This window comes from Poeciliopsis prolifica, unplaced genomic scaffold (genome assembly GCF_027474105.1).
Source record: "Poeciliopsis prolifica strain line A6 unplaced genomic scaffold, Auburn_PproV2 SCAFFOLD032, whole genome shotgun sequence".
Lineage (NCBI taxonomy): Eukaryota > Metazoa > Chordata > Actinopteri > Cyprinodontiformes > Poeciliidae > Poeciliopsis > Poeciliopsis prolifica.
Genome location: NW_026562407.1, coordinates 2944892 through 2972733, shown reverse-complemented (window position 1 = coordinate 2972733; position 27842 = coordinate 2944892). Strand labels below are relative to the sequence as shown.

Here is a 27842-nt window from a genome sequence, read left to right as displayed (position 1 = left end):
TGAGAAATTTAGAAAATGTTCCACCAATAATTTAGTCACTTTGATTTAGCTAAGGTTTCTAAAAGCCCCTGGGATATTTATTTAATAGTCTTTAAATTATTTCTCAGTTCGTTTAAGACTAGAACAAAAATCTTGAGCATATTTCACAATTTTATGAAACCATTTAAATGTAGCAAGAGTTTAGCGATATATAACATCTTTATTTTAAAGCAGAACAAAAAAAAAAGTGAAGCTGATTTGACTTTTACTCTAGTTTATTATTTTTCTTTCACAGATATGGGTACATCATGAGGGTGAGGCTGTTAAAGAGCCACTGCTGGCGTACAGAGTTACGGTACAGTTTACATTTATTGCATCAATCGATAACGTCTTGCATGTGCAAATATCTTGTAAGCAAATGGTTGGGAGAGGAGGGTTGAAGACATGAGATAAGAGGGGGAAGTGAGGAGAAGAAGAGGAGGGAACAAATCAAGAACAGCCATCCAGTCTTCATCCGCTTAAAACAAACAAAGAGGCTGCTGACTCAGCACAAAATGAGTTTCATGTTTCTGCTTTTTCTCAAACCTCCTCCTGCTTCGCTGTTAACATTAGAAAAATATGTAACCTCTCTGTTTCCAAACTATGCCTTAAGAGTGTTTAAACATTCATCCAGGACAAACTTCCAACACCAAACAACCGACTTTAAGACTCTTTCTGTGATTTAATCTCCATGTTTTTTACCGGGACACGCCCTCTTCGCAGACTTCGCCTTTGTTTTCCTCTGATGCGTGCGGCACACAGGGGCCAGCAGGGATATTTTTTTTGAGCAGGCGCGTGTGTGAGCATGAATATTTCATCTCTGATTTGAATGGGTTTTTATCTCAGGGGGTGTGCTGCAGAGGACTCATGGAGTTCGTCCTCAGATTTGACTTGTTTATTCAAACACACACACACACACACACACACACACACACACACACACACACACACACACACACACACACACACACACACACACAAGCGCGCGGCGGAAATATAACGACAAGCAGGAGTCTCCAGGGCCTCCTATTAGCCCGGCTAATTTCACATCATTTGACTGACAATTTATTCGTAAGGGGGGGTAAGAAAGAAAAAGAAAAGAACATGTGACCCCATTAAAGTGACATGCTGTAATCCTGTTTAAACCGAGCGTTAAAAATCCCCATAAAAACTGCTCACTGCTTCCTGGCTGTAAAGAGAAAAGGGCAAAACTTGCTTTATGCCACCAGAGACCTCAAACGATACAACAGGTTCTGAAATGGCCCGTTCGGACATTTCGAAATGAAAGATTGGAATTTATTTGGGACAAAACAAAAAGACTCTGATGCTGTTACTGATGCAGCAACAGGGTTTGATGGTTACCTTTAGTTGGAATAGCCATCCTCGTTGTGCTTTGTGAATCTGCGTCACCCTTAAACGCTTACATTGGTTACACTTTCCCAGAATGCAGCGCGGCTTTCAGGGAGTCAAATTCTTGCCAGAGGTGAGGACAAAAGTTTCCATGATATTTGTTAATACGATTCCTGCTAGCTACAAACGCTGAGCCGAGTCAGACTGGTCTGGGGAAACGGCATCAGACGAAGCGGAAAATGTTAATTTCAAGTCGGCGTTTCACGACCCTGTTAGTGTTTGACCTGGTTAGCTCATCGTAGTTCAGGCTGCAGTGGAATGTACCGTAGCTTTAGATATAAAACGCACTCCTGAAATATTCAATGAGGTCAGTGAAGCTGTTTCTACATCCATCAGGTGTCAGGATATGCATAGAGCTTCACCGCTTCGCTAAACGTAATATTTACAAACCGGCTCTGCTACTTCCTGTTTCCCCTCCTCTTCCTCCTCCCTCTCTTCCTCTCTCTACTCCTCGATCTCCAGGATCAGGTCGTCTCCCTCCAGGGACGCCTCCGGCTCCACGTGGACCGCCTTGACGGTCCCGCTCATGGGGGAGTTGACCACCGTCTCCATCTTCATGGCCGACAGGACGCACAGCGGCTGACCCTTCTCCACCTGCGGCCAACAACAGGTCGGATTGACGAGTTAGAAATCTCTAAAAATATGACTTCAGTTCACTTTCATAAGGATTAGAGCAGCAACTAGCAATTATTTTGGTAATTAATTATTCTGACCTTAGAAATGGAAACATTCTGCTAATCTTTCATTGAACTATTTAGTCCTTTTTAACACAACATTAGAAACTGAGAATGCATCAAAATGAAAGTTTGGGTCAATGTTGATATCGGACATTAATGTTGTTTTTCAAAAACACTTGATTAATTCCAAAGGGAAATGAAATAAAAACCAACATTGTGGGTAAAACATATTTATAGACTTTCTCTTAAAAGCAAAATTTTTCTACAGTTTTGGCTCAAATGCCTTTTGTAGTGTATATTTCAGTTAGCAATAAATCATTTTCTAGATAAGTTGATGATTATTTTGACAACAGGTTAAAACAAAAACTCAGTTTCTAAGAAAGTTACACAGTATGAAAGGAATTTAATACAAAAATGTGAAAACTTTATAATTAGGTGGAAGACTGATGACTCCCTCAAAGGTTAGAGTTTAAAAAAGCCAAATGTTCAGAGAGTGAGCTGTCCCATCATATCAATAGAGAAAGGTGATCAGCCTGTGGTTCTGCTGAAGTGTTAAATTAACTTGTGTAATTTCTACTTGTTTAGGCCGTAAATACATTTTGGAGTCTTTCAGAATTAAGAAAAGTTGGTCCAGGTGCAAAGTGCTGCTGAAAATGACAAGTGTTACACTTTTTCCTTCCACTCAACCTTCCATCAATATATGTGGATGTAGCTGTGACCGGTTATGATTCCAGGGGCCAAATATGTTTTAATTTAAAACATGTAGCACTGCCAGCTTCAACTTTAATGACCTTCGGAGAAACCCAACATCAGCCTGAGAATGTAAAAATCGTGCAAACATAAAACCCGGGTTTAGAAATACACCAACTTTAACCATCTTGGCAATGAAAGGAATTAAAAAATGGACAATTGAGATGAAGCGTCAGGGTTTTCTCTGACATCTGACCTGCCCAGTCCAGTCTGAACTAGTCTGCTGTTTTTATTCAAGAAACTGAAGCACATAAAAAGAGAAAAAAATGTTTTGCAGGTTCTTTAATCCAGGGATTAAAATTGAGGACTTTATCCACTTAGAAGCATCAGGGATCATCTCCACCACTCAGCTCCTAAAAGGTCATTTAACACATTTTCTGATCCAATCATGGAATGAAAAGGAAGTTCTTACTTAGGATAAATTTGATAAATGTATTTAAAAATATATTTTATTTTTAAGAACCAATCTGCTTTTTGTATTTAATTGGTGGATTAATTTAAGAGAAAATCTGACAGACTTGAATCTGATTGGTGCATTTCTAGAGCAGCAGTTCCTACTTTTTTTTAGAAAATGCCTGGTTGTTTCCAGTCACATAAATTATATTCTGTGGTTTGGAAACTAAAGATGAACATTGGAGCGGTTGTGCTGACACTGTGAAAATGTCAGAGACGTATCGAAAGGGATCAGGAGCAGTGGAGCCGAAATCCTGACATGATGGCACAAACTAAAGCTTTGAAGTCTCTCTAAGACACGAGAGCTGCTCCTGATCTGCAGGTGACATCTTCCTGAAATACCTCCTAACAACACCAGCAGCAGAACGGGTCCAAAAGCTGCGATTTGAGTGATGAATCGACGATCGAGGAATAACTCAACCCAAGGTGTCAGAAATCCTGACTGAGCGCTTATGAACTGACCTTGGATCCGACTTTAACTTTAACCTCCAGCACTTTTCCAGGCATGGGCGCTCCCACCTGACCCTTGATGGACTTCTGGGCCTTGGGATGAAACTTCATTTCCTGCAGAAAAGCAGTAAAAGTGCAATTCATCAGTCCGCTCAGAAACACGAATGACTCCGTTTATCCTCTCAACTGGGTAAAGTGCTGGGCCTCCATTCATACTTCACATTATAACAATGCATATTAGTCAACATGTTAGCATTAAGCATCAATGTAAATATGCAAAGAGCAGAAAACAACACAAACATCATCTGTATAACACTAACTTCAGGTTACAATAAATATAAATTCTCCTAACACAAAAACAAAGTAATCTACGTATTAGTATTGTGGATTACTTTGTATTTTTGGTTTCTAGTGGAAATATTTTTAAATATCTTACTATACTTGAAATAAAACAAAACTGACTTCCAAGTAACTTTAATCGAAGAATAATTCTAAATATGTGTAATGCAATAGACATGTACTGTAACTTAAAAGTGTTTTAAAAATATAAAATCAATCTTTTTCTGACGTCCAGCTGGGAGACAAACACAGAGAAGTCGACAGGAGTCTTGCTTTTGTCTCCGTGAATAAAAATTAGTGTTTCCCTGCGTCGGTGTGGTTTCGTACGGACAGGCCTCAGATTAAAGAGCCTCCTCCTCCTCCTCCTCCGTCTATTAATAGTTCACCCACAGAGATCTATTCATCTCTCTGCCGTCTCATCTATCAGACATCCCTCATTTATCCTTCCTCCGACCGCCGCCATCCGTCAGCATCTCCATAAACCCACTGCACTCCCCGGGCCGTTCATCACGGCCGCCTCCCTCCGTGTTTTCGCCGTACCTTCATGGCCACGGTGTCTTTAACCAGCACCGACCGCAGCTGCCCGTTCAGCTCGAAGAACACCTCCCTCTGCCCGCCCTTGTTCAGGTCGCCCAGCGCCAGAGCCTTGATGTGGAGGGTCTTCCCTCTCTCCAGCTCCACCTGGGCAGAAACGAGAGGCAGGAATTAAATCGTGCTGGAGAGCGGGAATCACTGCGCCGCTGCAGCCGCTGCTGGAAAGAGATAAAAAACGGAAGTTAGCAACATGAGAACAGAGCAACGTTCCCCCTTGGTGGTGGTGTTACTGCTGCTTGTTTCTCTAATAAATTCTGCTAAAGCAGGAGCAGCTTCTGTGCTGCTTTCTGTGTTTTACTACCTCACAGTGCAAAGTTATTAAAATCCATCGACCCTGAAGTTCTGGTCAAGTTTAATCCATTCAGAGGATTTGGAAAGATAATAATCTTTACATTGTTTTATCATATGTTCCTATTAGAAACAAGCTTTCAGGATGAATATAAATGATTTTAAACCTATTAGATTTAAGAATACCTTTGCACCAACTTACAAGATCGTAAGATGAGCTAATTTAAGTAAAATGTGATGCGATGCGCTTAAAGGGCCGGTTGATAAAAACTGTTCACAAACAGATCAAATATCAATGAATTCTTAAAATTAAACATTACTGATCATCAATTTGCAATGAACTCCCAATTCTTAGTGATCATTTTTGTTTTTGCATGAATTTCCATGGTAATTCACAAGAAACCAGAAGGACAAGCAGATAAAAACTACATAGATTTGATTGCTAACATAATATTTAAGCACACTTAATGTTTAGTCTAGAATCTGGCGGGCCGGATGTGGCCCACGGGCCTCGAGTTTGACACATGCGAATTAACAGGACAGCCTCAGCATTAAACATGTGCATAGATACATCAGACTAAACAATCACTAAAGAGGCTCAAATGGTGCAAACTCTCCAGATGCAGAGTAGTCTCAATAGGAACCGCTGCAGGGAGACATCATGCATCGTCCTCGCCAAAACACCCAAAGGCGGACAAGAGTTCAGATTAAAGGACGTTTCAGAAAGTAACAGTGAGGGACAGGAAGATGTTTGCCGCCAGACGAGACAGACAAGGAGAGAAAGAAAGAGGCACAATGAAAATGGAGATCAGTGCAGATCTGCAGCGGGGAGTATTTTTGTCTCTGCACCGACACTTAGTTTGGAATATCAATGGAAAGCAGGCAGCTTGAAATAAACAGAAAGGAGAAGGGTCAGGAATGGCGGGAGGGGGAGGGAAAACAAGCCAGCAGCAGACATCTGATAAAAGAGAAGCTGAAGTGGGTCGATGAAGGAGCTCGATAGTAAAGATGTAGCAGAACAACAACGCGGTGACACATGGGAGGACTGACAAACGCAGAGGCGTTCAAACGGCATCGGAAAACGAGGGATAAATTAAGGTGTAAACGTCACGGAGGGAAAGGCCTGCAGCAGCGACCGGCGCCGATACACAGAGGCAAAAGGTGCGTCTTGTGTCAGCGCACAAAGACGGAGTAATATCCTTATCTGAGGCGGCGCTACATGTTGAAGGAAACTGTTTACAGATCAGCTAAAGACAGGAGAGACGTTTTCATTTCCTCCAGTCTGACAGTTTCTTTATCTCTGGGATTGTCAGTCTTCCTTTCCGACTCCTTTGTTTGACATCAGAGAGCAGCGGTTAAACGTCTGTCGGGAATAAACACAGCTATTCAGACGCTGGCGTACGTACAGGAGCGTCTCATGAGAAGACCAACTCATTCAATTTGTAGTGAAACCCATATGTTTATCACACACAACGTGAGTAATGCGTCATTAACCAGTTCATTTCGGTTAATCATGTTCTTGCCTTACAAATTAAAAAACTAGAAACTAAAGGCTTCTGCACATTTTTTCCTTCCACACAATTTTCTTCTTTAGCAATGACTTCATATGGCTTTCTCTGATAGTGAAAAGGATTTTTTTTAGCTTGTAGGAGAAATATCAATAGCAATAATGTTGCATCCTTCAGCTCATCTCCATGGTTTATCTGCTTTTTTATATACTTCTAAAAGTATATAAAAATATACTTTTTTTTTTTATCATTAAAGATCCAAAGCCTAAATTGGGTATTTAAGTGTTACCTTATTGAAAGAAAAACAGATTTGTTTTATGTCATAAATTTTTTTTTCCTATTTTGATGGTCAAAGTTTTAGCATTCTTGACTTGACAAAATCACTTCAGGGGCCACAAATGGCCCCCGCCCCACAGTTTGGACACCCTGTGCTACATGAGCTCCAGTTTCTGAAAAACAATTTTCAGTGATGCTCTCATTCATTGAGATGCAGCTGAAATCACGCAACACGCAGAGTTTTTGCTGTAATGCGACGGCGAACACAAAGCGTCTCAGGTGAAGTTTGCACCCCGTCGCTGACGGACCGGCGCCAGACACGAGTTCTTACAGATGAAACTGGCGGTCTGACGCCCACAGCAGCACTTGACATGTTTTCCTACTGCGAGGGCAAATCTGTCTGTCTGGTTTGATCTCTTTTGAACGTCCTGAAAATCGTGCAGCGTTTCTGATGATGACTAACCCCGGCGATGCTGTAGCCCCGCTGCAGATATGCTAATTACACAGTGCAGCCTTCTGCCTCCTGCATACAGATGGACGCTCTCAGAGTGCAAACAGAGCTGTCGGACAATAAATCACTATTTCTGTGGAGGAAGCAAGCTTGACGGAGGTCCTCCAGTCAGGGGAGAAGTTAAAGTGGGATGTGTTTCTAGTATTTCACTTCTCCTTTTCTAAAAGTTAATCTGCCTTTCTGCTAAATAAATCGCCTGATGAACCAAAGCTGTATTTCTGACACAGACACATTCAGCTTCTTTTCTTTTCACTTCATACTTTTATTTTTCAAATTAAACGTTATAAAATATCTGAATGTCTGTCCACTAGCTGAACTAAATCACGTTCTCAGCTTGCCATTTCGTTGAGTTATAAAATCTGAAGAATGGAGTCCGAGTGCAGCCGACTTAAACTCACAGACAAAAGCAATAACACGCATCAGGAGTCATTGATATGCCTTTACATTTGCCATCGGCTGTAGGTCGCTGCTAATAACAACCCCAAAAATAAACTGTACAATACAGAGTTTAGGACTCGGATAAGACAAAAGAAAATTTAAAAAAGGTGAAATTAAAGATACACAGAGGAACTTTGTAGCCGACTTCTGATTGATTAACTTGTAGAGCTATGACCTGTTATAGTACAGTCTAATTTATCTATAAAAACCAAAAGTTCAAAGAATATATATATATATATATATATATATATATATATATATATATATATATATATATATATATATATATATATATATATTGTTCTAACATGTCATGTCTGCCAGGGTGGCAGTCAAAAATTGTTGAGTGCTGTTAGGAGAAGCTCAATTACTTTCACATGTGGAACATTACGGCTTTCGCTATGATATAAAACTTTATTATGAATTTCTTTGCGTTTATTGCTATGTTTGTAGGGGGAATCGATGAGTAAAGGGTTTGTCACTTTAAAATCAAGACAAAATAAATACAGATTAAATTTTTTATGAAATACTCATGGAAATATTTGCTGTAGCACTGAACAAATGTTCCTCTAAGTTATGCTCAAATTAATGTGAGTAGTACAGTGTAGTGAAAGTACTCCTAATAGTATATACTTTTAAAAACTTACTCAACTAAAGATGTTTAATATGATTTAAAATATCAATTTGTTCATGTTTAGAAATGCTCTCTCACACAGTGTGACGTCACCTCTGCTTTTTGATAATGATCAATAATCAAAAAGGCTTTTTAAGGCTCCTTATACTGAATTAATGTCTAACAGTTTAAGTTGAAACACATTAAACTATCAGATGAGAGAAAAGATGGCGATCGTTTCATTAAATCGGGCGATCATTAATGATTTTAAAATCGCTATGATGAATCATCCCCCAGTTCTTCCCGCCTCCTGTTTGCGCCTGCTGACAGCGTCCCTGGTGCATCATGCATGTTTCATGTCAGTGATTCATCTGTGGCGTCTATATACAGGCCTCACATGCTGGGAGCGTTTACCTAAAGAGGCCCCCCGAGCGCCCGGCTCCCGTCTGTCGCATCCGGCTGCTTATCTCGTCGTCGAGGCTACAACTTTCAGACAGAGCCTGAATCTCGTCTTTGATCGGATTTCATTAATGACTCGCCTCGTCACCTGTGGTGGAGAAAGGCTGCCTTCAGAGTCACGGTGTGCACGAGTCTGTCCCTGCGTTTATTATTCTGCTCGTATTGTGAGTCATCAGCATAGCAGTTACAGATGGTTCAGCGATCTTTGTCCTTTTTGTGCGACGTGTACACTATGTGTGGGTTAATGACAATGGAGAGGGTTGTCATCAGAGTAATGTAAAAGAGGCGCTGCAGGAATTTTAAATGCCTATAGCTGTTCATGCTTCAATCCATGGACGGACTGTAGGAATATTCAGCTAAAACGATGTGGCTTTGGAATTTTATCGCGATACTTTGAGGTACAATTGTGATGATAAGGATTATGATTTAAAAAAAAATAATTATTCTCATGGGATGGCTCAGCATTCACAGTAGGGCTGAAACGATTCCTCCATTATTAAGAATCTTTAGGGAAAATTTATCTGCCTCGAAGTTTCGTTAAGTTGCGATTCATCGTTTAGAGCGCCGCGTTCTTACTTCTGCCTCCGGGTTGGGTGGTGTGTTAGCAGCATAACATCCCATTTTTAAGTTCATTCTGGGGAGATTTCATTGATTGATGAAAATGTCTGAGTTTTTATTGTTTTTTGGCAGACCAATAAAAATCCTTAAATTGACTGGAGCGATACGTGGTCTATGGCAGGCAGATAGGTCATTTTATTGACGTAGCGCGGCAGATTTTCTCCTGCCGGAGCTGCTGCCTGGAGGCAGTTCAGAGCGAATGGCGGTGAAGAGCGCGGCAGGTGTATTTGTACAGGTGAGCGGATAAACCGAACATGGTGGGCTGCTGTTCTGTAGTTGATGCTTAACGCAAGTGTAACTTTAAGGGCGAACCAGAAAATAAATGTATCATCTTCCTGGTCACAACAAACTCACGGCAGAGCGCGTCGTGGCGGAGCGCGTCGTGGCGGAGCGCGTCGTGGCGGTACACAGGATACACAGGAGCAGCATTTACTTTCCTTCATTCTGATTGGCTGATCCTCCAAGCTTGGAGTTAACTATGGATGTTAACTTTTGCAAAGAGTTTCTACTGTTCACAATAATTTATATCAACGTGTATTTAATGTTTGAACGATTAAAAAAGTGCGGTTAAAAGAGATTTTGGAGGGATTTTAAAGTTTCACTGCATCCATTTTTGTAAGTCATAACCTTTGTTGAATTGACATTTTGACAAAAGAGAGTTGCAGGAATCGAAATGTAAAGTTTTGGGTTTTCTGTAAAACTCTAACCTTTAAAGTAGAAAAACTGGAGTTCAGCCTTATTCTGAAAAATGTTTCTACTCTGCAAAAACACAAAATCCTACCAAGTAATTTTGTTTAGTTTCTAGTGCAAATATCTCAGTTCACTTGAAATGACAAAATATTTCACAAGATATACTGGCTTGTTTTAAGTCAATAATTCCTAAATATTGAACAGTTCTCGTTTATTAATTTATTAAAAGACATTTTTTCCCATGTTATAAATTAAATAATCTGCCAGTAGAACTTGAACTTTTCCATCAAAATAAAGGAATTATTGACTTAAAACAAGCTTCTATCTCGTCTCATTACTAAGATATCTGAACTAGAGAGTAAAAGTATTTGGTAGGATTGCATGTTTGCAGTGTAGGTGTGGTTTTATGTAACCTGTTGCTTTATTTTGGCATTGTGATGGAGATCTGTGTCGCCAATGAGGCCAAATTGGTTCGATGAAAAGAAGTTTGTGTTTGTTTGCAGTTGCAATTTATGTTTATTGGCTCGTGAGCCTAAAGAGGTTTGATCCAACCTAATTTGGCAGAAGGAAGCAGAGATGAGATTTAGATTACTCTGCAGAACTTTTCAGAAATACTTCTGAAATGTGTTCATGCGGCACAAAAACAGAGCAGCCCAGTGTCGACGTTTGAAATGAACCACTGAACGTAAATAAAGGATTACTGGGAGAGCTTTTTCTTTCTTTACACACAACTCTCAGGCCTTCAGCAGCTCCCTGCCTTCACTGTAGTGTGGCGCTTAAAAAGATTTGCTCCTTAAATCTGCCCTGATAACCACTCAGCCTGTCTCGGTAGCAAAGTGTTATCTCTCTCCGTCTGTGCTTTGTCCCGACCTCCTGCGGTTCAACAAATCAGCCAGCGCTGCAAAAGCTGCCACCCTCCGCCGCAGAAATAAACGTCTCTCTTAGGAGCGCCTAATAATTACCCAGGCATCCTGACAAACACCGCCACCTACATGATGCGTCTGCTCACGCTCCACCGTCTCGTGAGAGGAAGGCGAGTTGAGCCAGTTGGCCCCTCGGTGCCGGTTAGCTCAGATTAACAGCTTTCTGATCGCCGGGTCATCAATATTTAACACGCAGATTCAGAGTGATCAAAATACTGTAAAGAAAAAATCAGAGGACTTTGATCCAATATTTACTGTAGACGGTTGTGCTGCTGTAATTAACTGAGCTTTAAAAAAATGATTGTAAGACCCCTAGCCTGCAGGCAGGAGATAAATTATAATTTCATGCTGCTTGTTTTAAACCAAATGCTGTTTTTAATTTACATTACTTTTCAGATAAATCAAGAAGTCTTAAAAATGGAAAGTTGGTTTTTAGATGAGTGGAAAACAGAATTTTTAAAGATAATCTGATTTTAATTCGTGTATCATTGAAGATAATAAGTTTAACTACTGATATTTGTGGCTACAGTCCGTCTAGCTTCAGATGTGGATATTTATCTAGAAATGACTCCACGGCCCACATATAATCATCTGCTGCTCATCAGATAATAAAACTAGTTTTTTAAAGGTTTTTGTGCTTTTTTTAGGCAGTGACAACATATTTATTCTTTTCATTTGACATTGCAGCAACATGTTTACTCATGATATCGCATGTTTGACAGATTAAGTGAAATGCAGGTCAGATGTTTAGGTCTGTGTATTGCATCACATACAGCAGAATATGATGCAATACATGTGAAGCAATGATATAGTGCACTGCATCTGAATGATGAGACAAAATATTTGGTTCATTATACCAAAAATAGAATTTAGTTCAGGGTTGACTAATCCAAATATTCAGTTTTTACTGCTCAAAGTAATATAAGTTTAAAAATTCTCCATTTTATCATTTGACAAACTGTTTTAAAGAGTCTCTTTAAAGTGCAGAAACATCTAGTTCTGGTTTGATCCCTCTAAATATTTCAGGATTGGACAGATTTCACTTTCACTGGAAATATTCTGGTGAATTATTCCTGGGAGTTTCAACACATGAGCTACTAAAAGTCAAATCTACCAAACAAAATGCACATTTATGACAAACACACCAAAAATCAATGTGTGGAGTTTGATAAATCTGAAGCTTTCAGCAGCTCAGCAGTGATATTATTTTAATTATGAACAAAATGAGGGCTTTATATACCTGCTTTTAAACTGTAACATTTAAACTTTGACATCATTTGATGCCGTAAACAAAAACCTACTTACTGTGGAGAGAATAAATATTTCACAAAATGTCAATGAAATCATCAAAGGTAGTTCAATCCTTGTGGAAAAACAATCCAAAAGAATAAAATGAGACTTGAAATTTTGCGTTGTTCTAATAAAGTCGTACAATTTTCTGACATCGCAGAGTTCAAGATTTCTTACGGTTTTTAGATAAAATAACCTGAAATCCACTTTAAACTGGTGCAACTGTTAAAAACGACTTTAAAAGGTAAAATAAAAACATTGCGCGGGAGATTCTCATTTTGAAGACACAAATATAAAAAAAAATTTTCACGACGAGACAGCGTGAAATCATTATATTTTTTCAGAAACACAATCTCTGATTTTGTTCGTCATTCTGATGCTGGGATCCTGTCAGGGAAGAAAATGGAGGACGGTGTGTTTATCTACAGAGGTGGCTCTAAATTAGCAACACCAGCATATAAACAGAGTGGAAGCAGAGCTGCCTCAGTCCTCATGAAGAAAGAATCAATGAACATCAGCCTGGCACCACTCTGCTGAAACCAGCCTGTAATTAAACACCGTTACTCTGGAAAAGTAAAATCTCTCCACGCGAACACTGAGAGTTTCCAAAAGAAAACAAAGAAAACGAGCAGGAGCTGCAGCTCTGAGCTGAATGATTTCCTTGGTTGTGTTATTTAATCTCTGAATGTTGTGAAAGGCAACTAGAGAACATAAAGGCAGATGGTAATTTCATTGGTGAACATCAGAGCTTTTAACTTTGGTTTAAGCAGAAGAAAAAAAAATAGTCATGATATTAGAGCGGAGGAGAAAGGCTGTTATTGTTCAACTAAGCCCTGCAGCTGAATCCAGAACCTTGCTTTTTTGAAAGATCCTGCTAAAGGTGCAAAGAAATGAAACCAAAGCAGAAATACATGGGGATATTTATTAAAACTAGTTATTTTATCTTATTTAAAGGTGGAAAACTTCATAGGCTAAAGACCAAATGACCACAAAAAAAAAAAAATCCCATTTTAAATAAGAAAATGCGACAACATAGTGTCGATTTAGCTTGATTATTTGTAGCAAAGGATGCATCAAGAGCTAAAATATTCTAACATCAACATGTGAAAAGCTCAGTCAATAATAATTGATCAGCATAATCTGTTTATTTTTATGGTATTTGAATGACGTGGCGCTAAAACTACACGACTTGAGGAGTTTTGTGTAGAATATATTCACAAATAAAGAAGTTTTTACAGTTTTGGTTCATTTACTCCTCTGACTGTGGCGTTCTTTCAGCAGTTAGCCTTTTCTGAGTCCACACTCCATGTAGCGATTAAGAAATACTAAATTAAATGACAACTGCAGCTCTGGAAAAAAATTCCACTTAAAACGATCAGTTCTCTGATTTTACTTTTTATTGGTTTTTACATTGTTCTTTTATTCTGTGAACTACTGACAACATGTCTGAAATTACAAGGAAAAATTTAGTATTTTCAGAAAATGAAAAATGGTCAAAATAACGAAACGGATGCAGAGCTTTCAGACCCTAAATAAATGCAACAAAAACAAGTTGATATTCATTTATAAACAGCAATAACAAACATTTAACTCAGGAAGAGTTCAGAAATAAATATTTGGTGGAAAAACCTGGAGGTTTTCTCCTGAGTTCAGTGCAGTGGTGTCTTACTAATCGATTAATCACGATTAACCCAATTAATCGTTTCAGCCTCCTTATGTTGCACCACATCTCCTCTCTCTGCACTTTCTCCAAATTTGCAGACACAAAGCCGCTTTCTGGCTTCTCTGTACTTTTCCGTCAGCATCCTTGAAGTAAGAAAAATATGAAAACATACTGATGCTCACTTCTGACCTAAACTCATTGTATGACTCATTAGCTTTATTCCTCCATAGTTGCTGCCATCTTGTTTTTAAAGCTTCTCACCCCAAAATGTTCAGCAATATTGAGCATTTTTCTCAGTATTTTCTCTGCTGCTCTCTAAAGCGACCCCCCAGGACGCCCGTCTTCATCTTCTAAAAACAGACGTCCCTGTTGTCTGTTGCTCAGGTTACCGCCAGCTGTCTGTCTCTGTTCAGCTCTTTCTTCAGTCTGGATTTGAACACTTCAGTCATAACTTTTTGCTCATCAAACAGCTCTCTGCTGTCAGTCTTGTGAAATGCCCCCCACTGAGCTGCACTTTCTGGTTAAAAAAAAATAAAAATACAGACCAGTTCAGAGAGGAACTTTCTGTCAGAATCAAAAGTCTGCAGAATATTTCTGCTGAGTTCATTCAGTTGTTGTAAAAGTTAAACCAGACTGGCTGCAGACGCCAATGCATCAAGAGGAAAGCTTCAGATTTTACTCCTTTGCCGTTTGCTCCGCTATTTATATGCAAAAAGAATTTGACCTGATATTGTGTCCCTTTTTCAATCTATATTCCACCCACACCGAAATATAGAGCAGGCAAACGGCAATCTTAAGTCGGTGTAAATTAGTTTTTTCTCACCCAATCTCTCCTAACTTGCTGTTTCTTGCAGTTTATCAGATTCGTGTAATTCTCCAGACTTCTCGGTCCTTCTCAGTGTTATAAAATCTAAAAGTGGAAACATTTTCTGCAAACGGTGGGGAGATGTTTGTCAAATATGACGTAGTGCCGATAGAAAGATGAGTCCAAGAGGAGGGAAAAGGAGAAAAAAGACGAGAAGGGAAGGATGTAGAATAAAAAGAAAGAAAGAGAAATAAAAGAAAGGACACAAGTTGAAGCATAAGGGACAAAAAAATATAATAAAAGACGGATATTTTGATATTAGAATCAGCTCTGTGTTTTCTTTACATGTATATTTTAAAATGTATGCTGGATAAATTTGTTTAATGAGTAAATTTGCTATGTTTTGTGTTTTAAATGTTATTGTTAATGTTGCCCATTTTAGCTGGGTTGAATTTCACAAACACTAATTGCCGCTGATAAAAAGTGTATTTTTCATTAGGAGCTACTCGGTTTTTCATTATATTTTATTTAATTTATAAGGGCAGAAGCTGCTATTTATTTGTTTGAATACATACAGTGTTCGTGAACCTGAGTGTGTTTGTCGTGAACTGAACCTACTGGATCCTTTAAAATCTATGACTTGTAGTTTGTAGAGCATGAAAATATTTACAGGAGTTAAAAAAATACACTTTTTATCTTAAAATTATGACCAAAACCATAAAACAGAGCTAAACAAGAGAATAAAGTCAATTTATAGCAAGGCCTAAATATTTAAATTCCCCTTCAAATAGAAAATGTATTCCTTCAGAAGTTTTTTTTATTACATGTTTTAGCTTGCAGATGATATAACAACTGTGTTAATATCTAAAAATACCTCAAACTCTTCTGCAATCTTGGGTCCATCCAGGAACAGCCTGGTGCTGAGGCAGTCCACTGGGCCAAAGTTAGCTGAATGAACAGAGAAGGAGATAAAATAAATGGGCCTGGAAGTTTGCATTGTTGTTAGATCACCTTAACATTTACATGGAAGTGCTCATAATCACACAAAGAGGCTGTGGGCAGATGCAGTGTGGGAAAAGAAGAGACTAATATTATAAACCAGAGGTGTAATTAGCAGAAACTCAGATGAGATCAGTTCTGTGGCTGTTTATTCTTCAGCGAAGGTGGGAATGAAGCACCTCGGACTAATTATCGAGCCTCGTAAAGGAGCAGCGCTGGTTTATAACCATCACTGCAATAAAGCCGGGGTTAATCCAGGTATCTGAATGATACCAGGGCTGCCCGGATTCTCCCGAATCGTTCACAGGCGCCGTCTCTAAAATGCCAAACTAAATCTTTTCCATCCAGTCGTCTCATGTATTCCCAGCTACAGTCACAAAACATCAGAACAAAGGGTTGCATTAAAAGCTAAAACTGATCTGGTAGCAGGTCTGCTCACTCACAAGTGAACTCCTTGAACTCCTGGAACACCTTGGGGTACATGGCTGCTGACATCACATCCTCAGGTGTGATGTCATCCCCATGCGCGGCTCGGAGTCCGTCCTCCAGGGCCTTGAAGTCCATCGGCGACAGAGAGGCACCAGGACGACCTTCGATACGTGGAAGGGACTTCAGCACCTGCGATTAAACACAGTGAGAGGATTTAGGAAAAACAAATAAAACATACAAATAAAACATACAACCGCTGCTGCAGCCGCTGCTGCAGCCGCTGCTGCTGCCGCTGCTGCTGCCGCTGGCGTTCTGACTAAAACCAGGAAGTTAGAGCTCATCACATCAGTTCTAAAGTCCCTACACTGAGAGAACAGACTTTAAAATACTGCTGTTAGTTTATAAATAGCTGACCAGTAGAGAACCACAATACATGAACGATCTGCTGCTGTTGAATCAACCTTCCAGACCCCTCGGGTTTTCTGGTTCTGGTCTGAAGAACCAGAACCGAACATGGAGAAGCAGCATTCAGCTTCTACGCACCACAAATCTAGAACAAACTCATAGAAAAGTGCAGAACAGCTGAAACACTTTGTGAACCCAGCTGTTCAGAGCTGTATTTGAAACATAATCAAACAACAATCTGATGACAGCAAAATGTAAACTTTAAATTATTGACTTTGTTCGATGAATTATTTTGGTTTGTTTTGTTTTTATGGCGTAAAGCTTTTTGAAAGGTGCTGTACAAATACAATTTTATTTGTTTTAATGATGTCCTGAATGACACTTCATGACATTCTTGTTCCTTTTTGTCTTCAAACGAAGTGTTGATTATGTGTTCAGCTGCTCTTCATTTAATGCGGTTTTCCCTCCTTACAGACAAAGCTAATTGAACCACCAAAGAAGAAGATGGAGCTGATTGAAGAAAAGAATTTGATCCATTCTCAAATAGCTTCACAGTTTGCCTCTTTGGATTTACATTCCTCCAACTGATGGGATCAATATCATCTCTCAGTCTTCAATATGTTTCACTGAAAGTGGAAGAAAATGTGTCGTATTCACGTGCGTGTCTTGCCACGCTGACTTGATAGAATCAGATCCAATTTGTCTGGACTGCAGGTTAAAAACAGTCCACAATAAATATTTTTATTGTGATGTTATTGTATTGAAATCTGAAGAAAAATCAACTCAATCGAGCTCCTTTTAGGAGAAATACTGCAGCAGCTCAAATGTTCAGGATTTCTGATATTTTGTTAGTTTTTCAAAGTATCCTGATAAGGACTGACCCATATGGCCACTTGCAAAAGTGGGTTGGTACTTCGAAAGCCTTTGAGAACTGCTGCAGTGCAGGGAGATATTCATATTTTCACATTTTCATAGACATGACAAAGTTTATGTATGAAGTGAAACTGGGTTTGAAGGGTCACCTGTAAATAGTTCTGGTACCTGCTGCTCTCTGTGCTGCATTAGCCTCTATAAACAGCATGATGTTCTCGCTCTACTTTTGCATTTCTTTTTCCTTTAATTGGGTCGTTAAAGGGGAAATAAGTCAGAGCTTTGATCCATGGAAGCATCCAAGCATAATCAGAGAAGGTTTAGTGGAAGGAAAAAAGAGGCAGTGTGTTAGAAAAATGTCCTCAGGTTAAAGCTGCTTCCAGTTTGTTACCTGGATTTGATGTCAGGTCAGATTCTAGTTCTAGCAGTTGAGATGTCAAAATGGCGGCGCCCATAAACATCGTTGGCAGAAGCTTTTAAACATCATTTTAAACTTTACTTTCCAAAACCAAACATCATTTTTAATTTGTTCAGTTTAGAGTTGCAGGCGCTACATGTAAAACTGATTTCAGACACACTCATGTGAGTAAAATAAACAGGATTCAACCTCAGATCCCTGTCTGGATGACAGGAGCGGCCATATTGAAACGTATAAAAGTTCTGACTGGGAGTAGTGGGGATGCTCCAAGTTTCCCAGTGGGAAATACGTTTTATAATTTGAAATGTCTTGTTCCACCGGCAGATTTCACTTTTAATTAGCACTTTTCATCAATATTACGGAGTTACTGAGTTAAAACAAGCTCATTTTACTTGCTAAAAAGCTTCTTGTAAAGTTATTTTTGTCTTATTTCAAGTGTAATAAGACATTCAAACTACAAATTAGACAAATATTTAGAGTTAGAGTTTGTATTTTCACATTGAAGTTGATGGCTGCTGCTAAAGCAAAAGCTTGATGCAAGAGGAGACCAGACCAAGTGTTAGCGTTCCCCGTTCAGCACATGGACATGTGTTTCAGCAGGTTGACATCTGTGTGCTGAAAATCTGATTCCTGCTAGTTTCATGGAGAAATATTTGACATAGAAGGTATACATTGAAGTAAATTATTTAATTTTCCATCGATACCGTTTTTTTGTGCTGGTTTTGAGTGTCAGGAGTTTTGAGCTCGATTCCAGGTGGAGAGTGGAACAAATCTCCATATTATTTAATCTCTCTCCCTCAGTGTTTCCTGCATGAATGAGCTTATAGCTCACCTCCACGGCTCGCTGTACGAGTCAGAATTAGTTAAACAGAATCGCTCCTAATCATCGCCCCCAGCTCACATACTTTTGTTAATTTTGTGTAAGTAGAGCCGTGTGTGTTTAGATAAAGACTCACACGAAGCAGTCTCCTGGGTTGACACTGAGCAAGTGTGTGTTTGAATATCATTAAAACCGTGGCTGTATCTTATCGGTGGGTGTGCGTGTGTGCGTGTGTGTGTGTGTGTGCGTGTGTGTGTTAGCTCGCGCCTTGTAGAAATGTGCAGAAGACAAAGGAGTCGGTGCAACGCCATTAGTCACAGGGCGAGCGGTTCAGAGGTAGCTGAGTCATTTGTGTTTGAGAGAGACACTTCAAAGATGGCAGGCTCGCTGGAGTCCCTGCTCGTTAACGTCTTCTCCTCCGAGGACGTCTTGCGCTGAGACCCGCTGATTGTTGAAGTGTGGGACACGTACAGACGACGGCAGAGTGTGTGTGGAAAGTGTCTGTGTTAACAAATGAACCTCAAATTAAAAGGTATGTAAATTAGTCACAGCTAATGCACCGAAAGATGAGCAGCCTCAATCAGATTAATACGAAATGAGCCGCTTCCCTGTTGCTTAAAAAAAGTGACAGGGAGGCAAAAACAAGCAAATTTCAGGTGATTAAAAGGTAATTGCTTAAACACATTGTGGGAATAAAGATGATGATTTCTGTCTCTCTCTGGGAGAATTTATACTTTAAGCAAACTTTTCTAACTTTTGCTGATATTTATAGTTCGAGATTTACTCAGAGAGGATAAAAATGTTAGCTTTACATCTGACGCACTGTTTAAAAATGAATGACTCATCAGGGCAGAATGAAGAGCAGAGAAAAAAACTGGAGAAAATGATCTTTCAAATTCAAAAGTGCATCTAACAGCATTAATTGTTGAACACTGCCGGCGGTAAAAAGATGTGGATATCAAAACCATGTTTTACACACAGATTCAGAAACAGCAAAGCAGTTAGCTTGTAGCAGGTGGCGGCTACAGCAACAGTCTCCATGCAGTCAATACAAAAACATATCATCTCATTAGAATCAAAACTTTTCTTTTAGGCACAAACAATGTTTACTTTAAATTCCACTTTGCCTGTTTTCTGGTAACCCAAATCAATCAGCAAAACGTTTAGCAGTTAAATAAAGACACTACATTTCTTCCATAGTTTCAGCCTCATACATTTGAAACCCAGTTTTGATCAGCGCTGATAATCATCTCAGCTGTGGCCAAGTTTTCACCGTCAAACTCAGAACGACCAAAGTTTGATTTTACAACATCGACATCATCCTGGACTGATGTCGACATTGTAGCTAGATATCTTTAAGGTTTAAATTAATAGCTGTGTGTTTATCCAGGTAAATGTTTGAGTTTTTCCACAGAGATTGGCCAAAGTCCGTCCAGAGGAAACAGAAAGTTTGAGCCATTTGATGACAGGAAGTACGTTTGGATGAGTCAGAATGAAACCCGGGTACTGAACCCAGAAGTTTCTTTAATTAATCTGGTAACAGGGACACTGGCTGGACCAGATTTTCCACAAATTATGGAATAGGCAATCTGCAAAAATACTAAGTCGCTTCATGTAACTTTTCAACAAGAAATGGGAGCTTATTTTAGGTCAATAATTCCTTAATTGATAAAAAAGTGCTAGTTCATTAGCAAATAAATTCACTTATAACAGGATGTTTTCCCATGTTACAAGTGAAATAATAACAAAACTGGTACTTTTTCACTTAAAACAATTTCATATTTCTTTCTGAAAAGTCACTTGTAGGTTTATTTCATTTTATTCCAAGTGTAATAAGATGATTGCATTAAAAACCAGACCAAACATACAATGGAGCTGATCCACTGGGAAATGATGCCAAACACATTCAAACTGGTTTTAAAATTAAAAAATGAGGCTAATATCGAATCTTCTAGAATATCCTTGACCTAAAGGACTGAAAATATAACTAAACTTTGCTAACAAGAGTGGCTAAATATCCGATGATACACAAGAATGTTGAATTTAAATGTCAGATCTCAACTTTCCAAAATGTATTTAAGTCGTTTTTTTGTAAATTTGTTCTGCCCTGTTAAATTAACTGTTCAAATAATTCATTAAAAGTCCAGAGTAGAGATAAGACTCATGCTGGTGAGTCCAAGTGGATAATCATGACCTGTCCAGGCTGCAGACTCCAAGGACAGTAAACGACAAACATTTGATCCTGTTATCAGCCAGAATAAGGAGAGGGATGAATAAATGCCAAGGTCAGCAGTTAGTTTCACAAAAGCAACAAAAAAGCAGGGAAACGATGACCTGGAAGACTTGGCCAGAAACTGGACAGACAAGCCCATAATGCAGCAATTTAGCCACAAATCAGAGGGAAAAGCAAACATGAAGCTGACAGGAGAAATTATTAAAATGCTTCAGTTTCTGCAGAGATGCAACTGTTGGCAGCCTCAGAGTAGAAAAAAAATGGGTGACCTTTAAAAAGAGCAGGTATTGTCTCTCAGCCGGTATTTCATATTTTACATACAGCTCAGAGTGTGTGTGTGTGTGAGTGTGTGTAAGTGGGCAAACCAACAGATTTCTTCTTCTAAAACACAATTTTTCTTTCTGTAAATGTCAAGTTCGCTCAGATCTGTTGGATGGAGTTTGTAACGGCGTGACACATTTCTCTTGATTCACGTGTTGAGCTTGTGCGAGGCTGCCAAACGGGCTTCTGGCTGACGCCGTGCAGCACGAGGCTCTACCTGGCTGACTGCTGACGCGGAGGAAGGAGAACAGACACGAGGACGAAAGGAAGACAGAGAGAGAGCAGGGCTTTGTTTCCATCCTCCGCCTTCTCTGAAGGACTCCATCAGACGTAAGCAGAGCGGTTGGGGAGAATTTTGGTTTAGATTTTTTCATGTCAGTAGACGAGCGCAGGTTTGTAAACATGCAAACCTGTGCTTTTTTCTCATGAAAGACCAAAAGTGTTAAAGTTCAGGATATTAATTGAAAGCTTGGTGGAGGGAAAAAGTCTTCCTTTATATTTCTGTATTAAGTCACTTTTATTGGTCTTCTACAATATTCAAATTTGGGATTTTCATTTGCAACATAAACAGAAATAAATATTAAAACCATGTTTGATTTAAACTTTATGAATTAAATTATTGTTTGGATGATAGTTTATGAATAAAATGTACCTGTAGACTACATGTAAATAGTAGATATTCACTTAATAATTTGTTGTCAACGAATATTCCGCAGCAGATTTCTGCTTTTTCTACCCAGAGCTGTTCAGGATTAAATGAAAACTTCATAAATATGAAATGAAAATGAATTGAATGACCAGCAGCATTCATGGATGTTTGATTCCCAACTCCAGTACCTTGGATCTGAAAGGCTCGGGGAATCCACCGTGCGGTATTCCGACGTATCCCTGCAGGAACTCGACCACAGACTGGGGGAAGGACAGCTCATCCGCCCTCTCCTCCACCTCCGCCCTGGTCAGGTTGTTCTGCACCATGAACTGAGCCAGATCTCCAACGATCTTGGACGACGGAGTCACCTAGAGGAAGAAATCAGCGTTGGTGTTAAGCAGCCTTTTCTAGGTAAAGAACATGTAACAGCTTATGATTATCTATGGGTGGACTCCATCCACCAGGAGGCGCTGCTGTTTGTTTCCTTGTAAATAACATAAAATTAACATCGAGGGGAAGAACGACCTCTCAACTGATCGTTTAAATATCATATTGATATGAGAGCTTTATATCTCAGGAACCTTTCATTACTTGCTTTATATAGATTGTGGTGGTGGCAGCATTATGCTGTGGGGATGCTTTTCCTGAAAAAAAAGAAGAAAAAAGAAAGAAAAAAGAAAGACTGTTGTAGTTAAATGTACAAAGAGAAATTCTGGAACAAAGACACTTCCAGCAAAATGGCAACAGTTTAGATTAAAACAGTTTAGATTAAAGCATTTTCATATGTTAGAATGGTGTCCTAGTCAAAGTCAGGATCTTGGGAATCTATGTTAAAACTTCAAAAATTAATGTTCAGAGATGTTCTCCACCTAATCTGACTGAACCTGAACTTTTTGAGATAAAAATAAAGCCAAACGTCAACATCAGAGGCCAGTTTGAGTCACTATTCAAAAGGTTTGCAGCGAGAATCACGACTGAATACGATTCTACTGAATGAAAAGGCATGCCACACCTTTGAGATTTTAAATAAAATCCTTTGGCTTATTACGTAAAATTAAAATCCATCAAAGTTCATGACCAAAACTCAAACTCAAATGGGGGAAAATAATTTCTCAGGGTTCAAAAATAAACTCGAACATAAAGCAGCGGAAAACGAAAGACGAATTAAAATCACAAGCAATATTTTTATGTTCCATAATAACAGTTCCTGCTGCATAATGTTGATTAGCTGATGCTTTGCTGGCGGAACGCGACGCTGATGGGAGTATCGACTGGAGAAATTGCTCTTCTGTTATAATGAAGTAAGAGATTCAAAGCTGCTCTAAACTCTTTCTTCTGGGGAATCAGAGCTTCAGAAAGGAGGGAAAAGGTCGACTAATCTGTAACCGCCAGGCTGCACCCACCGCACTGTTCTCCAGCTTTTAGCCAAAAACATCAACTTATCAGTGTAATAGGAAAGATTGGAGGAAAACCTTTGCAGCTGAAAACTCTATGCCATGTAGAAAACTAATAAAAAGTGGCGGAGCAGGTGTGGATCCAGTGAAATACTGACACCTGTTCCTTACAACATCTGCTGACGAGACGTCCTGAGTGAAACCTGAAGCGTTCTTCCTCCTCAGGGATTTCCTCAATCTTCTGGGAGTCTGGTGCTTGTTGAAGCACGACACAAATAAGAAATACTCCCTGATAAATGAGGAGAGTGTACTTCCCTGCTACAAACCCTGCAGCTTAGTTTGACTGGCATTTGAAAAGATAATGATAGATTTCTCTCCCTTTTGTTTGCAGGAAGGCTTAAGTGATTTGAATGGGCTTTTAAAATCCCTGGAGAGGCCATTATGATGGTGGAAATGCTGAGCAAAAGTTAATTTCAGAGTTGCTTTAAAATACAACAGAACCATTTGTCTGCCTTTTTCCTTTCACTGCCATGTTGAAATTGGTTTCTCACATTTAAAATAAATTTTACAAATTGTGAACAGCCTCAGATCTACAGCCTCAGTGTGGATCAAAGCATTTCTAATCATCGTTTCTTTGATTTTATGTCAGATTCGTCACTTTTTCCTCTTCAATATTCAAGCCTCTCTTGTTTCCTGCCTTCTTTTTCACAGCCCAAATATTTATTATTCCTGGAACCACAGTGACATCAAGACTCTTGATGTTTGTGAATGAACCAGACACCTCTGAGTTTCTGGGAGCAATATCAGATATATTAACTCTGAACCTTCAAGTATCCTACAGAAACAAGGTGAATAACATCCAAACTTCTTCTAAAAGTTCTTTGTAGTTTGAGAGACAACTGAAATAAATGTTCTTTATAAGCTTTTATTTTGTTCTGCAGTTTGATCAAAACAGCAGCAGAACTCAACTCCGTCTGATCTCAATAACGTCGCACCCAGCGAAACCATCAATCCCAGTTATTGGAAACACAATCATGAGCAGATAATGGCCTTCGAAGAAAAATGTCGGGGTCTGAGAAAGGAGGCAATTACAAGTTTCTGATTCTTTACGGCCCAAACATGAGGGCTCATGTACAGGAGTTTTATTTGAAACCAGCTTTCCAGCTTCTTGGAGGCTCTGGAGGAATCTAAGGGTGAATAATGTTTGCTGGGATGATATTATATAAATATAACCTACTGCCGAAACCTCCTGTGTTTCACAGCTTTTCACTTCAATCAGAGTAATATTTGTTGAGACGCCACCAGCAGTTCCTGAGGCCCACAGAGTAAAGCATCAGGTGATATGAAGTCAAATATCTGAAGCCCTTTTTGGACAATAATTGGACAGAAAAAGGCTAAAAATGAACAAGAACTGAGCTCTTTGGTAAATATTGTAATTGTCTTTGATGCAGTCACTTTAAATACTTTGTCACTGTAGCCTGAAAAGGTCCTATAGTGGTGGATGTTTGGGATTAGTTATTTATAATTTCATTAGATAAAATAACATTTTGATTTCAAACAAAAATTGCATTTATTTTTTGTTCATTTATAAAATAAAAATATATCCTACTTGCAACCAAAACCATAAAAAATGGATTATGATTTTTCTCTCAAAAAATATTAATCATTTTAATAAATCATGTGATTCTTGATAAGAACTTAGCTGTGCATTTAAAGCGTCCTAATACGTCTATAACCCACATTTCTCAGTAAGTGGACATGCATGACTCCACATCTGTGATACTACAAAGCGGCAGCAGCAGCAGCAGCAGCGGCGGCGGCAGCAGCAGCCGCAGCAGCAGCGGCGGCGGCGGCGGCGGCAGCGGTGGCAGCAGCAGCGGCGGCAGCAGCAGCCGCAGCAGCAGCGGCGGCGGCGGCGGCGGCAGCAGCAGCGGCGGCAGCAGCAGCCGCAGCAGCAGCAGCGGCGGCGGGCGGCGGCGGCGGGCGGTGGCAGCAGCGGCGGCGGCAGCAGCAGCCGCAGCAGCAGCGGCGGCGGCGGCGGCAGCGGTGGCAGCAGCAGCGGCGGCAGCAGCAGCAGCAGGGCAGGCAGACGGATTGCGTCTGTGTGTGGAAGAATGGCGGCGATATTGTGTGTACTTGTATGCCTCTGCATCCTGTGTCAGTGTGCTTTGCTCACATTTGCTTTGAAATGCAACTCTATCCAAACCCGGGCTCCCCTAATGGGAAAAGGATTATATCACTCAGAACGGCGAGCGTGCAATTGCTGGTGTGTGCGGGAGGAGAGGCAAATAAAGCACACAGACAATAATGCAAGCCAGCCAAGCCAGGAGTGGAGTGAAGGATGGTACCTGTCAGCAGGAGGAGGAAGGAGAGAGGAGTGATAATAAGAGGCTCAGAGGAGGAAGGCAGGAATGATAGAAAGATTAGAGATACATAAAGGAAGTCTAATCGAAATGAGAGACGATGGGAGCAATTGATGAGGGAGGAGATAAAACTAAATGAAAGAGGAGAGAGATGGCGGAGAGTTGCAGCAAGAGTGAGAAAGAGACATGAAGGGATGGACAGATTAAGAAAGAAAGCAGCAAACAGACAGGAGCCGTCGACATCTACAGCCCCACAGGCAATACAAGACGTGCTCCACCTCCAAGTGTAACAGACTGCGTGTTCGAGAGAGTGCAGGTGAGTGAATACGTGCCTGTAATTGCAAAAGGAAAGTGGCAGAAACACTGAGGCGAGCGAAAAAGACAGAGCAGCCGCGCAAAAATATACACAAGTCACATCAAGCTCAGATGGCGACAGGTTCGGCAAAGCCGAGAGGAGGAAGGAAGGGTTGATGAAAAAAGAAGTGTAGCAGAAGTTTGAGGAGAGAAAATAAACAGGGCCCAGGCTTTTGGAGAGCTGGAAAACCTCCAAAGAGACAAGTCAAGGCCAATTAATGGCGCCCTTCCTCCTATAACTCGCTGAATGTTGCTGCAGCATCATTAGCTCTGTCAGAGATTATATTGTTAAAACTGCACCGCTGGGCATCTGTGCAGGTGAGTTAAGACTGATATTCCTGCTGTTCAGCAAATGCACCTTCAAGCAAAAACAATATCAAGCAGCAAAACAGCAGAAAACAGATCAGTTGTTACAATTATCCTCTGGCAAAGAGGGATTTATACTGCAGCCTCACGCTGGGCAGGATGTCACAGTTTGGAACAACAAGCAGGTGGAGTGCAGAATAGTCACTAAAGATCACTACAAATCTATTACAGGATGGATGGATGACTAGCAGAGGTGATGATGACATGTTAAATGTCTTCCTTCCATAAACTTTCCGACTTAAATTCAGATTTTCATCCATTTTTATCTGATTTCTTTCTGTTTTCCTGGAATGGAGTTAAAGTGGGGAGGAAAACGATCCTCATCCCTGAAAACATCAAGTGGAAATTCACATCTAGACATGGATATTAAAAAAGAGGTAACTGTGTTGAACTTTCCCAGTAAATGTCTCTTTGTGGTATTATTACATCACATTAGGTAAACGGTTCAATAGCACCTCTGAATAAACAGATAAAACGATTTCAAGTCGCTGTCAGACAGTTGTTCTGTTTAATGAATCAATTTAAGCAGCAGGTGATGTTTACCCTCAAATTTGTGTTTGTTCTTTTCTAAAATATTAAGTTGAGGATGTTGTGGCATCTTTGCGATTGGATATGAACAGAAAAAGTCGGAGTCACAGAAGCTCTAAGTTTCATGTGTGTCCAGTTGAGTTGAATCGTCTGTGTTCCAGTTCAAACTTAAATCCTCATGATTTAACTAGAACAGGAGTAAAAATGCCCTCAGCCTCAATCAGCATTAAAGGGGCTTTGATCAGTTCAGTCGCAGAAGTTTCACATCGGACTGAATCCATCCCGTTAATGATGCAGCAGCCGTGCAGTTTGCATGTACAGTAGTTTGGGACCAATTAGCCACGGCAGAGGCTGGATGCACAGTTTCTAAATGGGAGGGGAGACGTTTGCACTAACTATGAGGATGATGGATGTGGACGCTGGAGACATGAAATGCTGGGTTTACGCTCCTGAGGGCGTCCATTGATCTGAGAGCGAACGGTTCTACACATTAAGTTGAACAATGGGTGCAGTTTGTGTGTGTCACCATAAGATCAGGAGATATTCTGCTGTTTGTGGAGGAGAGCCTCCGGTGGTTCTATAAATCTGTCTTTTTTTTTAATTAAAATGATCATAACTGAGTCACATTGTCAGTGATTTAAGCTTTTAGTTCAGCTAATGTCACTAAATCTGTCTTTATGGTTTGTTTGATATGCAAAATATCCAAAAGAACAATTATTCACATTTTAAGAGTCAGAAAATTTTATTTTACTGATTTATCACAGCGGCTCTGCAGCGTTTATCAGGACTGAATAACTGATCAAAATTAGAAAAAATATTTGTTTTTCCAGACTTCATCCCCTGTTTCATTGTTTCTATTTATCCATCCACCTTCAGTTTTTCTTCCATAACGTTTTCAGGGTAATTTTTCTCCAAATTTT

At 39.8% G+C, this 27842-nt stretch overlaps 1 protein-coding gene across 1 annotated transcript in view; it reads right to left on the bottom strand.

The window, feature by feature from the left end:
• Positions 1-236: 236 nt before the first annotated feature.
• Positions 237-27842, bottom strand: part of pcxb (pyruvate carboxylase b) — a 329618-nt gene continuing 302012 nt past the window's right edge. The window contains exons 22-27 of the mRNA XM_055051195.1: positions 22106-22285; positions 16216-16390; positions 15648-15721; positions 4638-4778; positions 3771-3872; positions 237-2022 (exon numbers count right to left, since the gene is read on the bottom strand). Coding sequence (XP_054907170.1) covers positions 1873-2022; positions 3771-3872; positions 4638-4778; positions 15648-15721; positions 16216-16390; positions 22106-22285 — 822 coding nt within the window. The 3' untranslated portion in view covers positions 237-1872. The remainder of the gene's footprint in view (positions 2023-3770; positions 3873-4637; positions 4779-15647; positions 15722-16215; positions 16391-22105; positions 22286-27842) is intronic.